This window comes from Oreochromis aureus, linkage group 22 (assembly GCF_013358895.1).
Source record: "Oreochromis aureus strain Israel breed Guangdong linkage group 22, ZZ_aureus, whole genome shotgun sequence".
Classification (NCBI taxonomy): Eukaryota; Metazoa; Chordata; class Actinopteri; order Cichliformes; family Cichlidae; genus Oreochromis; species Oreochromis aureus.
In genome coordinates, this window is record NC_052962.1 from 1,750,717 (window position 1) to 1,766,060 (window position 15,344).

The 15,344-nt window shown below is 40.1% G+C and overlaps 1 protein-coding gene across 1 annotated transcript in view; it reads left to right on the forward strand.

The window, feature by feature from the left end:
* LOC116326939 (retinoic acid receptor beta) overlaps positions 1-15,344 on the forward strand; it is a 158,716-nt gene that overhangs the window by 84,714 nt on the left and 58,658 nt on the right. The window contains exon 3 of the mRNA XM_031748379.2: positions 7,066-7,207. Coding sequence (XP_031604239.1) covers positions 7,066-7,207 — 142 coding nt within the window. The remainder of the gene's footprint in view (positions 1-7,065; positions 7,208-15,344) is intronic.

Here is a 15,344-nt window from a genome sequence, read left to right on the forward strand (position 1 = left end):
TGGCTACTTTAGCCAAATCATATCTGGCTGTACCTGCCACATCAACACCATCTGAAAGGCTTTTTTCAGTTGCTGGAAACATTGTCACCAAAAAAAGGGCAAGCCTGACTGCTGAGCATGTAGAAATGCTAACATTCCTCCATTCCAATGCATAACTACTTCATGTGATGTAGGTGATTGAACACACACACACACACACAGAAATAGAAGAGAAGGCAGCAAAATGGATATTTTGTTAACGAAGAGCACTTTTTTTGCAGAGAGCAAAGTGAATGTTGCATTTTATTTGTTCAAAGACGCCATTGGTGCTGTTTATATTTTATTAATTTTTTGGTATGATTTCCTTTGTTCATATTTGTTTTGCACAACATTTAATTTTTGTTAAAAACAGAAGATTGTAGTACAATGTTATTGTGGATTTTGTTTTGTGAATGAAGAGCACTTTTTGGCAGAAAGCAAAGTGAATGTTACATTTTGTTTGTTTAAAGACACCATTGTTGCTGTTTATTTGAAATGTTTTGTTAACTTTTCCTTAATTTTATATATGTTTGCACATTTCATTTCTTGTTAAATGCTATCTCTATTGTATTGATTGTACGACCTCTACAACTTTATTTTGCTTTTTTTTTATTAAAAGGTGTTCAAATGAAGAAATTTGTGTTTTTCATTGATATACATAAATTAGTAAATGTGAAATTGCTATACAAGTCAAACAATGGGGAAAAAAATCGTGAATCGAATCGAAATCGAATCGGATTGAAAAATTAATTGTTAGATTAATCGATGCATCGAAAAATTAATGGCTAGATTCATCGATTAGGAAAATAATCGTTTTGCCCAGCCCTACTGCCAAGATGAGATCCAAAGAGCTGTCACTATCAGTGAAGCAAGCCATCATTAGGCTAAAAAAACAAAACAAACCGATCAGAGAGATAGCAAAAACATTAGGCGTGGCCAAAACAACTGTTTGGAACATTCTCAAAAAGAAGGAACGCACCGGTGAGCTCAGCAACACCAAAAGACCTGGAAGACCACGGAAAACAGCTGTGGTGGATGACCGAAGAATCCTTTCCCTGGTGAAGAAAACACCCTTCACAACAGTTGGCTAGATCAAGAACACTCCCCAGGAGGTAGGTGTATGTGTGTCAGAGTCAACAATCAAGAGAAGACTCCACCAGTGTGAATTCATTGGATGGCGCTTCACAGTGCAGATGGACAATGACCCAAAGCATATTGCAAAAGCAACCAAAGAGTTTTTGAAAGGAAAGAAGTGGACTGTTTTGCAATGGCCAAGTCAATCACCTGACCTGAATCCGATTGAACATGCATTTCACTTGCTGAAGATGAAACTGAAGGGAAAATGCCCCAAGAACAAGCAGGAACTGAAGACTGTTGCAGTAGAGGCCTGGCAGAGCATCATCAGGGATGAAACCCAGCGTCTGGTGATGTCTATGTGTTCCAAACTTCAGGCTGTGATTGACTGCAAAGGATTTACAACCAAGTATTAAAAAGTGAAAGTTTGATTAATGATTCTTATTCTGTCCCATTACTTTTGGTCCCTTAACAAGTGGGAGGCACATATGCAAACTGTTGTAATTTCTACACTGTTCACCTGATTTGGATGTAAATACCCTCAAATAAAAGCTGACAGTCTGCAGTTAAAGCACGTCTTGTTTGTTTCATTTGGAATCCATTGTGGTGGTATATAGAGCCAACAATGTTAGAATTGTGTCAATGTCCCAATATTTATGGACCTGACTGTACATCATGGCAGGTCTCACTACCATCTTGTAAACCTTCGCTCTCACTCTTGCAGCTGTCCTGTCTCAAATCACCCTTGGCACTTATCTCCACCCACTCCATACTGCCTTCACTCTTCTCTCTCCTGTATTTTCCCTCTTCTGTCGTCTATTTAAACTCATCTACGTGTTTCTCTGTTTATTAGTTGTTCACCTTTCCACCTGTCTCCTTGTCATTCACACACATATTTGGTCTTGCTTCTTCTGACTTTCATTCCTCTCTCTCTAGGGCATGCCTCCACTTCTCCAGGTTGTCTTCCTCCTGCTCCCCAATCTCACCACAGATCACAATGTCATCTGCAAACATTATAGGCCATGGAGACCCCTGCCTGACCTCATCTCATCTGTCAACCTCTCCATCACCATTGCAGACAAGATTTCCATCAGTATTGGGGAAATATAAAAGTCAATGTGCACTGTAAATCAATACAGAGCAGTATTTAAGGTCTGAGTCTTATTACCCACTGGAGCAGAAACTGGGTTTCATCAGGACGCTACAACACAGCACAAACATCCCCACAGACACGAGGGCCAGGAAAGCAGAAGAACATCATCTCAAGAAGGCCCAGAGTAAATGTGGTTATCCCAGGAACAGCTGAGACACGTTTTCTCAAGCCATAACATTTCAGTGGCTTTCAACCCCCCCCCCTCCCTCACTGGTCCACAGGAAGGACTAGGTCCCCTTGCACAAAAGGGTCATGTAGTGTATCCGGTTCAGTGCCCTGTGGATTACCATGATATATATATTTGGGAAACCAATTTATAATGTACCACCATGGTACTCTGATCAATGGTCACGACAGTTTGCATATTAATGATGATGAAATTGACCTCACGACCCATTGTTAGTCAGCTGTGCCAGTTGCAGAAATTTTATAAACCTACTGTTTATAAGGTTGGGGAGACTGAGAAAGAGACTTGGATGAGTGATGAAAAGTTTCTCCCACTTAAAATGCAATGTCCACATGAACATAATCTACTTTCTGGGGTCTCATGGAGCCATTTCATAATTGATTTCATCAGTTCAAACAGTTGTACGTAAGTACTATTCATATATGTCAAGACTTTGCCATAACCTGTCAGAAGACTCAGTTTCCACTCTCAGATGAGTAGAAATTGGTTAGGATGTTCGGGAACAATCCAGGAAGGCTCAAACCTGTGTAGCCAAGTACAGGATAGGGTAGGGGAAGTTAAGGTAAGATGGAGAGAATGGGCCAATAGCTAGATTTGTAGGAGGGACAAAGTGAGCTGCGTGAAGAAGAATGAGTGGAGCCACAGGTAAAGTTGCTTTGAATTGTATTGAACTATATAGCAACAATTAAACAGCACTTTATAAACAGGAATGAAAACATAAAATAAAATACAATGACAGCAATAATAATAATAACCAGAATCCTATCTGAGCTCAGATATGTCAGTCTTGCCGGCTTAATAGTTCGTGTACAGTCAAGTCAAATCCAAAAGGTCAAAAGTCTGTGATTGGTGCGATTTTGTCCTACCGCACTGTTGCAATTGTTCGTGAGAGAAGAGCAACCTGCCCTTCTGGGCCAACTCGGAATGGCTGTGGTTCGGATCATTAGTAACGCTGCACTAATGAATTAGCCTAACTATTCACTTTAGCTAAAGTTATTAAGTTAGCTAAAGAGTTGGGATGCTGTGTAAGACATAAATAAAGCTCAAATACAAAGGTTTGGACACTGTTTTGCATGTTTCCCTACTGTAGGGGTCTCTGCAAGCATACAGGGCTCTGACAGGGTACAAGATGACAACTTTGGAATTCTACTAGAAACAGTCGATCATATTTGTTTGTCAAAGCTAAATCCAGGGCAAACTACGCTAAATTAGTGTTTTTAGCTAGCAGCTACAATAAGCATAAAAGTTACTGTACGGCTATCATTTGTTAACATGACGCTTGTTCTTATACATGTAATACATTTATTACCAACCTGAGAGTTTATCCGCTGGTCATTCGACATGACGAATGACTTCTGAAGTCTTAATTCAGCTCAAGACGCTGTAGATTCCCGTCAGTAACACTTTCAGTCCGCTAGTAAAACGTAGTTCTATTAATCTGTGCTTGAATCGGAACCGGATGTAAGTTCCAAAAAACTGAATTTTGGAAATGAAATTGAATTGAAGAACTGAAACTGATTGGTGAGAAGTGAATCTGAAATTATTCGAGAGCTAAATTTTTAAAGGATAAAATACAGTTTCAAAGCAAATGAATTCATTTTCAAAAATAAAATTCAATTTCAATTTAGTGATGATCATTTTCAAACCAATAAACTGAATTTCAAATAAGGCTAATTCATATTCAGTTTTTAAAAGCATTTATTCAAGTTACAATTCAGATTCAATCCGAGCAATTCAAATTCAAATTTAACTTATTCAAATTCAGTTTCTGCTGGCACACATTTCTGCCCATACTAAACCATCATCAGCACACAAGCTGAGTGCTCAGAGAAGCTGAACCCTGTGAGAAACCCCGTGTGTTCTCCCACAGTGAAACGTGATCGGCACCAGCTACAGCTATGAACATCAGGCTAGTTAGCTTTTCAATTAGCCTGATTCGCCCAGTCCCAGTTTAACTCACCAGCACGCTTCTAATGTTCAACTCTCGGAGAGGATCTTGTCCGCTTCACCCATGCAGATCTACAACATTGAAAATGGGTCATTATATTCCCCGTTAACTTCTTGTTAGTTTTTTAGCTTCAAGGTTAGCTTAACAGCTTCTGACTCACCGCGATGGTTCCAAAGTCCAAAATGTTCACAGCAAATCAGGTCCGTTTCCCCAAGGTCCATGCAGATCTCCGGTATGGATATTTTTATCAAGTTTATGGTTATTTTCCAGCAACAAGCTTGGCGGTGAAAATCCGAGATGGTCTCACGCACATCCGTCTCTCTCTGTGTCTAAGCACATGTGACGGTACAGAGCAGGGGAAGGCGGGGCTAACCAGTAGGGGTGTTAAATATACTCTTTGGGGTTTTATTCTTATATTTATATTATTTATCTTTTATTATTGATTTACTTTAGCTCAACTCAGTGATTAACAGAGTAATGATAAATCTCAATTAACAATAACAATGTTGTAGTGCATTACTGAGTCGTGTAAACTCACTGGGTTGCACCTGCAATGAACTGAGAGCTGCTGAAACACCAGGGTCACTGTCCACAGTGAAGTGCAATTTACCTTGACATAGACTGAGAAAGAAAGAAGCCCCAGCTCCATTATTGACAGCTTCAAGTTTGACTGAAATTTACAGCTGCCCACATGGACAAGACAAATGAATGGAGTTTTATGGTCAACCAAGACAAAGACTGAGCTATTTGATAATAATAACAAGAGATATATTTGGAGGTATAAAGGTGAGGCTTTGAAATCCATGAACACTGTCACGCATCGTGCTATGGGGTTGTTTTGCTGCTAGTGGTATAAGCACATTGGAAAAAGTTGAGGGAATAGTGAAGAAGGACGAGTACTTCCAGATTCTTTAAATTCGCCTCAAATCAATATCTAGACGGTTGGGACACAACTGGGTGTGCCAACAGGACAGGATGTCAAACGCATATCAAACTGGTTTGGGATGAATAAAGCAGCCTAACATGAAGCTTCTGGAACTGCCTTCTAAAAGCCATGACCTCAATCCTATTGAATAGTTGTGGACTATGCTTAACAGCCAGGTCGGTACCAGGAAACCAACCAATTTAAATAAACTCTACCAAGCAACGTTTCCAAATATCAAGCAAAATTATGCCCAAAGCTTATTGATGGCTATCAGAAGTGTAATTACCTAAAGGCTTTACAAGGAACTTTTAGAACAGCAAGATAGTAATGTTTTTTTTATGTTTGTTAATAACTGCATGCTGTAGAATAATATTATCACAAACTTATTTTGATGGCACCCAGTTGGGAAGGACTCTGTCTGTTCAGCTGCAAGTCAGAACAGTCCAAAAGCACTGAAGATGGTGGTTTGCCGCTCTGTGGCAAAATTTCTCATCAATCCAAAAATGTTCCTTAAAAACAAATTTGACCTTTAGCTCATTAATTCATATTTCAAACACAGCACAACACCAGTAATTTCACTGAGCATTTGAGCAGTAGTGTCCATTCTGTCCCTTTCTCCAAAAGTTGAATCTGTTCATCTGGACGTAGCGTTTTGTGGGAGAAACGTTTCGTCACTCATCCAGGTGACTTCTTCAGTCTCAGCTGACTGCAGGTTTCCCCAAACCTTATAAACAGTACATTTGCATAATGACTGAAACCAGCCCACTGAAGGAACAATGGGCTGTGAGGTCAGTTCCTTAATCATAATTATGCAAATTCCCATGACCATTGATCAACAATCACTGACCAAAACCCACTGATCAAAGAACACTGATCAATGGCCATGAGTCCCATTCACAGAGAGTTGGGGAATGGCTGCAATCACAGCATTGTAAGATGGTGACAGATGTACCCTTAGGCCCCCTCCTCAATTCAACTTTTGGAGATTTACTTTCCTGGATGATTGAGAATGCATCAAGAAGAAATTCTGTCCCTTTATTCAGTTTAGGAGGTCTCTTTGTTATTCACTTAAGATGCTCTCAAGAGCAGCTTTTATGAAGGAACTCACTTGGAATTTTTAGTGCCATTTATGCAAAGTAAATCATCTTCCTTTTAATCCAGCTCCTGTAGATCCCAAAGCAGAGTCTCTGAAATTGGAATGATCTTCTCCATCAACACAAATCTTTCCATTAAGCCAAGGTTTTTAGGCACTTTGTTGCCTTAAACTTTTTGGACAGACTCACAGATTGAGTTCATTTGAAACCCTCTAGTAATCAATTACGAAAACACTCATTTGGTCTTCTGCAGAAATTTAATGCTACTTTGAGTTCAGATATGGCAAGTTCTTGGTTAAGTCTTCCATACTGTACAAGCAGGCTCACTTTTTGGTACCATTAAGTTCTTTCATGTCTGTTCCTGCTTGTACTCAATTTCCCAGCTCAAAGCAGCATTTGAAGCTCCCAGCTGGGACACACTGACTCTCTTTTCGCTCAGTATTAATGGCAACAAAAAAAAAAAAAAACATCCAGCACATTGTTATACACACTGTTGTGACATTATGATATCCAGTGACAAGAGGATTTCAGTGGAGCTGTGTGGATATTTTGGCAAAAATGCAGTTGCAGAAGATTAGAAGTGTAGTGAGGATAACTATGTGAGACACTGCTTTTATAATGCATCCCCACCCTCCCCTGCCTTCCTATATGTATCTGTCTCTGCAGGGTTTTTTCCGCCGAAGCATCCAGAAAAACATGGTGTACACATGTCACCGGGACAAGAACTGCATTATCAACAAGGTGACGCGGAACCGTTGTCAGTATTGCCGCCTACAGAAGTGCTTTGCAGTCGGGATGTCCAAAGAGTGTGAGTTTCTGACACAGTTTACACAAAGTACTGGTGTGAGCAAATTAAATATGGCTGTTGGTTTGAAATAAAGGATTTGTGGTGGTCTATATTTTCCAAGAAACAGTAAAATCAGGGGTATTAAGTGTTTATTTTTTCAAAAAATAAGAATTGCAACATTTAATTTGATGAACTTATGTAGAGGAGTAACTGTCTGCATTTGTATTAATGTATAAAATCTTCAAAACAAGAGAAAATGTGATTTTTTTAATACAGTGAAAAGATGGAATTGGAAACATTCTATCAGACACAAATTTTCAAAAGCACATTTATTGTCATTGTAGTTTTGCTGGTTCAACTTAACAGATTTAGTGCTGAGTAATCAAGCATTGTTTGTAAAAGATGGCTGTAAGCACTGGATCTGAGAACTGAAGCCAGCACTGAAGTGCAATACCACTGGGAGAAAGATGTATAGTAGTTTTTCATACCTTCATAAAACATCTTGATCCAATAGTAACCCATTCCAATTTTTTTCATGAACCTCAAACGATTATGTTGAAATGAGCTAATTTTACTCCGTCTGTTCAGTGTGATGGTGGTCCTTGTGAAAACAACTCATTCATTTAATTGATATTAGCCCTCAAGCAGAAGTGTCACTCATATGTTTCACTCTGGTTACCAAATACAGTCACGTCTTGGTTCTTATATTGTGCTTTTCTACTCTACCTGAGCACTCAGACTGTTTTATATAACATAACCATTCACACCAGCACTTTTTTCAACGCCTAAGCACTCTCTATCTAACATTCACATACATTCAAACTCCAGTGAACACATTATTGCCTAAGGATGCTTAGGCATACAGATCAGAGCTTCTGGGGATCAAACCACCAACCTCCCGATTAGACCTATTCTACAAAGCTATAATTTATTATTTGATTTCTAAGATATAAACTAATATGTTTTAATTACAGACATGTGAAAAGAATGTTTTCACAGGACTGTGAAAACCAGTACATACTTACTGCTTCTAGAAGTAAGAACTAAGTCCTGCTAATTTATCATCAGAATGTGTGACCATTTCTACAAAAGAAGAGGTTTTGTCATGTTACTTGTCTGGAACTTATTTTCTCTAAGTTTATATAAAATCAGAGGAAGTACACATCAATTCAGACAGAAATCTAACAATGATTCATTCTGTGAAGGCCTATCAGCTTTGAATCAATCAGGTATTTTAGCTATGTTAGTACAAACAATGGCAGTAAGAAATATCATTTTAAATAGCATTTTTATCATTTTGACCATCAGAGCAGTCTGCTTATATTGAAGGAGAGGTCAAGGGTCAAATGCGATATTTTATAAATTGCATTTCATTCAAAAAATGGTCAAACTGACAATCTTCTTTCTAAAGGCTTCAATCCTCCAATCCACTGAACAAGACCAAACAAGGGTCAACAGCAGAATGAGCTGATTGGTGTTGACAGAGAGTTGGAAAGTTTTTTATGGGTGCAGCCCACATACTCAATTCTGCTCATTAACCCACAAATGCTTTTTCCTTACAAATGCAGCTTCATTTAAAGGGATATTAACAGGCTTTCCAACAGCATAAGGTTTCTTGCACAGAAGTATTGTTATAAAAAAGATATAATCCACCACAGACAGTGCAGTTTGTTTAAGTGAAGGAATGGTGCTGCAGGGCAAGTACTGTTACTCTGGCTTTACAGAGTACTTCCATAGTGACCAGTATTTTAGCCAATTCAATTCAGTTCAATTAAAATTAATTCATTTCAATTTTATTTATATAGCATCACAACAGCAGGCACTTTTTATTGTAAGATAAAGACCCCACAATAATACAGAGAAGACCCCAACAATCAAGAGGCCACATTTGAGCAAGCACTTGGCGACATGGGAAGGAAAAACTCCCTTTTACCAGGAAGAAACCTCTGGCAGAACCAGGCTCAGGGAGGGGCGGGGCCATCTGCTACATCCAGTTGGGGGTGAGGGAAGGAAGACAAATAGGCGCACTGTGGAAGAGAGCCAGAAGTTAATGATGAATAATGATTAAATACGGAGAGGTGTATAAACACATAATGAGTGAAAGAAAAGGTGAGTGAAGAAGAAACACATAATGGGAAGTCCCCAGCAGCCTCGGAGCAGGATTTTGAATTCTGGATTTAACAGGAAGCCAGTGAAGGGAAGCCAATACAGGAGAAATCTGCTCTCTCTTTCTAGTCCCTGTCAGGACTCTTGCTGCAGCATTTTGGATTAGCTGAAGACTTTTCAGGGAGTTTTTAGGACGTCCTGATAATAATGAATTACAGTAGTCCAGCCTGGAAGTAATAAATGCATGAACTAGTCTTTCAGCATCACTTGTTTCTAATTTTAAAGATATTGTGCAAATGCAAGAAAGCAGTTCGACATATTTCTTTAATCAAACTATCTGTACTTTATCACTTTCTGTTGTTAAGACCCTCATGTTTCCTCTGTGTCACAGATATTCATAGGAACAGTTTGCATTTCATAGGTTATTGGTGTCCCTTGACTGAATCAGAATTTATGGTTTAGGTCCACTTCATTTGCCATTAGTCTCAGTGGGGAGGGGGTCCATTCCCTTCTGTTATGCACTCTTATAATATGATATCTTGATTTCCTTAGGCTAAGCACCCCCACAGGGCCCCTGATTAAAAAGGAACTACTCTATTTCCTATATTCTTGTTGTGATCCTCAGCCTCTTACCCTAACTGTCTGTATGCTCATAGCATAGTCATCTTTCAACCGACCACGTGCCATATGACTGAGAGCGGCCAGCCTGGGCTGTGGCCCTTTGCCGCATGTCTTCCCCTCTCTCTCTGCCCCTGCTCCCCTGTCCTTTCTCCACTGTATCTGTCAAATAAAGCTGAAAAAGACCCCCAAAAAAAAAACCCCAAAACAAAACAAAACAAACAAACAAACAAACAAACAAACAAAAAACTACATTCTTTGGTTTGTATTGGCAACTAGTAGGAAATAATACTGGTATATGGAGATTCTAAATAACAGATCCATCCAAATATCATGTCACATTTGAGCTCTGATGTTACATCTGCCTTTCGTTCAAGGTGACCCCAAAATGCGTAATATATTCAAAGAAGGTATTATCAAGATGGTATCTCATGTCGTTATTTACAAGTAGGTACCTATTATGCATTACCTACTCCTGCATATGTTAGGATGCCTGGGTCGTTGACCCAGGGTTTTGAGTTTATTATATTATTTATCATTTCTAGTCTTTGGTTTGTTTGTTAAGTTCTGTCTTATGGTTTATGTCTCTGTGTTCTCTAGTTGCTGTCTCCCTGTGTCCAGTCAGAGTCTGTGTCTGTAGTTCAGTGTGTGTTATGTTTCCTGTTTTACTTTGAAAGTCCGTGTCTCATGTAAATGCGTCTGGTTTTGCTTCCTTTGTCTCGTTAGGCCTGATTTGCCCCAGCTGTGTTTCCCTCCTGTTACCCATTCCCTGATTGCTCCCTCTGTGTATTTAAGCCCTGTGTTTCTGTGTCTGTGTCGTGATCTACCCTGATCTTGTTGTGTGTTCTGTTTGTGGAAGTTTACCTTGGAGTGTCAGTTTTGTTACTTTTTGGAGTTCAGCGTTAAAGCTGTATTTAAGTTCACCTTTTGTCTGCGAGTGTCTGCACTTTGGGTCCTTTTCCTGCCTGCACACAGACGTTTCATAACAGCATAATGTTTGTGTAATCAAAGTAACCATCTGTCTGAGTTTTACTGCTTTACAAACTTCTTAAAGTATGTTTTTTTTAAAGAAAGAAAAAAAATGAATACATACACAACACAATATGATTTTCTTAGAGTTAAATACTGCCCAGAGTGAGAGCTGCCTTTACAGAGGTTTGCAATGTCTGGAAGAGAGTTTTTTGTTGGTTGATGGTTTCAATTACTCTTATGTATGTGTGAATCATCACAATAATATATATAAAATTACTCCCAATGTTGATCTTGTCACAGGGAATTCTGACAAAAAGTTACGACTGGCATCTGCTGGATGTGCATGACCTTATCTTGTAGTCCCTCAGTCCTCCCTGGCTGGATTCACCGGGTTTGGCTTATGTCCGTCTCTCTGCCTTTGCTTTCTTTCTCTTCTCTCTCCTATCTGTTGCAATTGTTGTGTGTGCTCATGAGCAGGACTCATCCTGGGCTTCTCTTGCCCGACACACCTGGAATGATCACCCACCTGTCTCTGACATCATCAAGGATGTCATCAACTACTTGAGATAGTGGCTGGCGGTCAGTCTTTGCTGAATTGTTGAGCTACACAGTTAGTGAAACACTGGGTCCTTCTCTGCCTCTGATTTCCATGGATTCTTAGCTTATGTTTCCTCTGCAGATTCGCTTCCCTGGTGTGTGGTGAGCCTACCCTGAGTTGAGAGAGAGAGAGAGTTTAGTGTGGATTCCCTTTCTCACTGGACCTTTGGAGTACAGTTTCTCTCTTTTTATTGTGTTCAACACTGTTTAACTTCCACTGTAAATAAAGGCACTGAACTTTGACTTCCTGAGTCCTGCGTTTGAGACCAGCCTGCCTCATTGGCTGTGACAGAACAAGCGACAATATGGACCAGGTGGACTCCACCCCACTGCCTATTGCCCTTGCCTCACAAAAAGCCAAGTTAGATTGGCATGAGAAAGTGTTGGAGAGCTTTGAACAATTGCCCAGAAAATTGCAGAATTAAACGGTATGATAAACCCAGGTTGTCTTTTCTCTCTTAGGAAACCACACTAAAGAAATTAGTCTTTATCTGCTAGAAACTCTGTTAACTCCTCTCATCCTTGGTCATCCCTGGCTGAGAAACCATAACCCCAGTACTGATTGGAAAATAATAGCATTTCAGGCTGGAGCACACATTGTGTTTGTCAAAGGTGAGAACTGTGAATTTCATGTAGACAGTTATTCCTTCCTCGGTTACACTGTTGAAAAAGGACAACTCAAACCAGACCCAGCTAAGTCCCAAGCTGTAATCGATTGGCTGCTTCCAGCTAACTGTAAGCACTTGCAACCCTTCCTTGGTTTTTCTAACTTTTACCTTAAGTTCATCAAGGATTTCAGTGAGATTGGTCTTCCACTAACCCAACTCACCCAAGTCTCTTTTCAATGCAACTCCTCAACCCAATCAGATTTTAATCTCTTGAAACATCGTTTCTGTTCTGCTACAGTTAGGACCACACCTGCCAGTTCATTGTGGAGGTAGACGGCTCTGATTCTGGCACAGGTAAAATGCACCCATGGTCTTCTTTTCCTGTTGTCTCTCTCATGCAGAATGTAATTATAATATGGGGGATCAAGCACTACTGGTAATCAAACTTACCCTTGAGGAATGAGGGGTTGAACAACCTTATATATATACCTTATAACCCAGACCACAAAAACATCGCCTTCCTCAGTCAGCAAAATGTGTAAAAGCTCAGCAAGCCAGGTGGGCTCTGTTTTTCTTCAAGCCAGATGGCCTCATGTCAGTTCTCCACTTCCAATAAAACCTCCAACGAGACTACCATCCCGTCCCCCTCTTATACCATTGGCTTTCGCACCGCGGAGATCAAGTCTGCCATTCATGAAGCCCAGCAAACCAAACCTGGTCCTGGTAATGGTCGTCCTGGTTGCCTCTACTTGCCCTCTGCTGTCCGACCAAAGGTAATCCATTGGGTACACACCACAAAATACACCTGTCACCCTGGAGTTAAACGTATAATAGCTTAATAATAACAATATCCAACATCTGTTCTGGTGGCCATCTCTGGTGAATAATGTGTCAGCATGCTCCTTTTGTACTTAAAAAATCCTCCAGCTCTCCCCCCTGCAGGTTTATTATAGGCGTTGCCCACTCCCAGCCCATCTTATTTTAAACTCAATTTCATCACTGGTCTGCCTCACTCAGCAGGTAATACTCCCCATCATTGCTCGATCACAGCATCCGTTCAAACCGTGGAGATCAGTTCGGCTCTCAAGTCTGGCAGGAATCTCTGTAGTCTCTCATCTGACTTTCATCCTCAAACGGCCAAGCCGAATGTGTTAATCAAGACCCTGAGGCTGCCCTACACTGCATAGCCTCTTTGAACCAGTCCACTTGGACTGCTGGCCTGGATAGAATATGCCCACAACATTATGACCTCCTCTGCAACTAAATTATCGCCCTTCGAATCATCTGTTGGATACTGCATCCACTCTCCAAAATCATCTCCCCAAATACCATCATCTTTGTAAAGCCACCCTACTCAGAACAAAAGAACTAGTGATGTGCGGATCGATACTGAAATATCGATTCTTCCGATACCAGACATTTATGTTCTAGAATCGATTCTCATATTAAAATATCGATATGTTAGTAATTTAGGCTAAATTTGTAGTTTATTATTAACAGGAACATAGTGGAAACAAACTATATCATTCAGATTGTCTACATTGGAAGGAACTACTTCCTCTTCTGCCTTTCATAGTCATGTGCGAAATACGGCTGTATAAATGTGTCACAGCCCCTGGCGTGCGCACTCACAACAGTGGCTGAGCGTAAATGAAGTCATATGTGGACGCATTTTACCTCCACAAACAGCTAAGACGCGGTTTGCGATACATGTGGCAAGACAGTGAGGTGTTTTGGCAACACCACTGACCTCATCAAACGCCTCAGAGTAAATCATATCACAGAATATGACGAGCTTATGTTGAGGCGAACTGTAGAGGAGTGGACAGGGACAGGAGCTGCTAGGGCGAGACAGACGTCTCTCACAGAGTCTTTTAGTGCTGCAGGCAGGCAACATGCTCAAATAGTGCACAACTTCAGTTTTTTTTATTTCTGTATGATGAATTCTGCATTATTAAGTGATAAGAACAAGTAGTCTGATGCTCTGTAATCATTATGACGCTATAATTTGAGATGCAATAAAATATACAATAAATAAAATAAGTTTTTGCAAAAAGTATCCGTATCGGATCAGTATCGTCGATACCACCCTGAATTTTACTTGGTATCGGATCGGAAAGGAAATCAGTGGTATCGCACATCACTAAAAAGAACAAAATAAATGTCTGGGACCTGCCTACAGTCCTGGTTGGTTTGGTTGTTTGCTCAGCACATTCCCATCCCTTTTCTGTTTCTGCCCATCTCAAGCTACTTCAGAACATAATATTTAATGTCTTCCATGTCTCTCAACTGTCCTTTGTGGCACTCTGTGTTGAATGATAAGCTCCAGTCCAAAAGCTTTTGGACAATGACACAATTTTTTGAAATTTTACCTCTCTATATCATCAGAATGGATATGAAATCCAACAATCTGTAAATAATATGTGATTGATGTGCAGGCTCAGTAAAAATGTATTTCATCAACTGTTTGGGAATTACAGTCATTTTTATGTTATAACAGTAATAGGACACAGTGACATAGTTTTACATATAAGGACTGCATTTAATTTAGTATTTAAATACTCATTTGCAACAGTTTCGGTACTAACACTTCTGTCTTTGTCTCCCTCAGCTGACACACAACTTCACACAGCACTGCTGCAGTAAAACATGGCCAGTTGGCTCCAGTTCCTTCCACAATACTAAAGCTAGATTTTCCTGGTTACAATGAAGTCCCATTTTGCCAGTTTTTGGAACCAGAGCATGCTCAATAGTCCACCTCTCATCCTCCCTGGACTTTTATCTAGCCCGTTCAGTTCATTTGTTTTATTTTGATAGTTTTTCTTCTTTTGTCTCATTAGTCTGTATTAGTGTCAAATATGTTCCCACCTGTGGCATATTCCCTCATTAACCCTTGTGTGTATATATTGTCTGCATCTTACTCTGTTGCAATCTTCCTCTTGCCGTGTGTCCTCCATTTTCCATAGTGAGAAATGCTAGGAATGAGAACTTTAGGTTACTTTGTAACCCCGGTTCTCAGAGTAGCATGAGTCAGACGTCTCACCAGACAGCCCTTCTTGCCGGGGTGAAGCAAGAAGAGGGGCTTATCTTGAATATAGACTATGCAAACTATTTAAGAGTGGGTGGCTCCGACATGGTCATTGCAATCACCAGCCAATCAGAATTGGTGGATTGAGATACATGCTTATGAGGAATATGCAGGGAGGCGCATCCCATAGTGGACCCAAAACAGTATGTGAAGAACTACTTAAACTTTG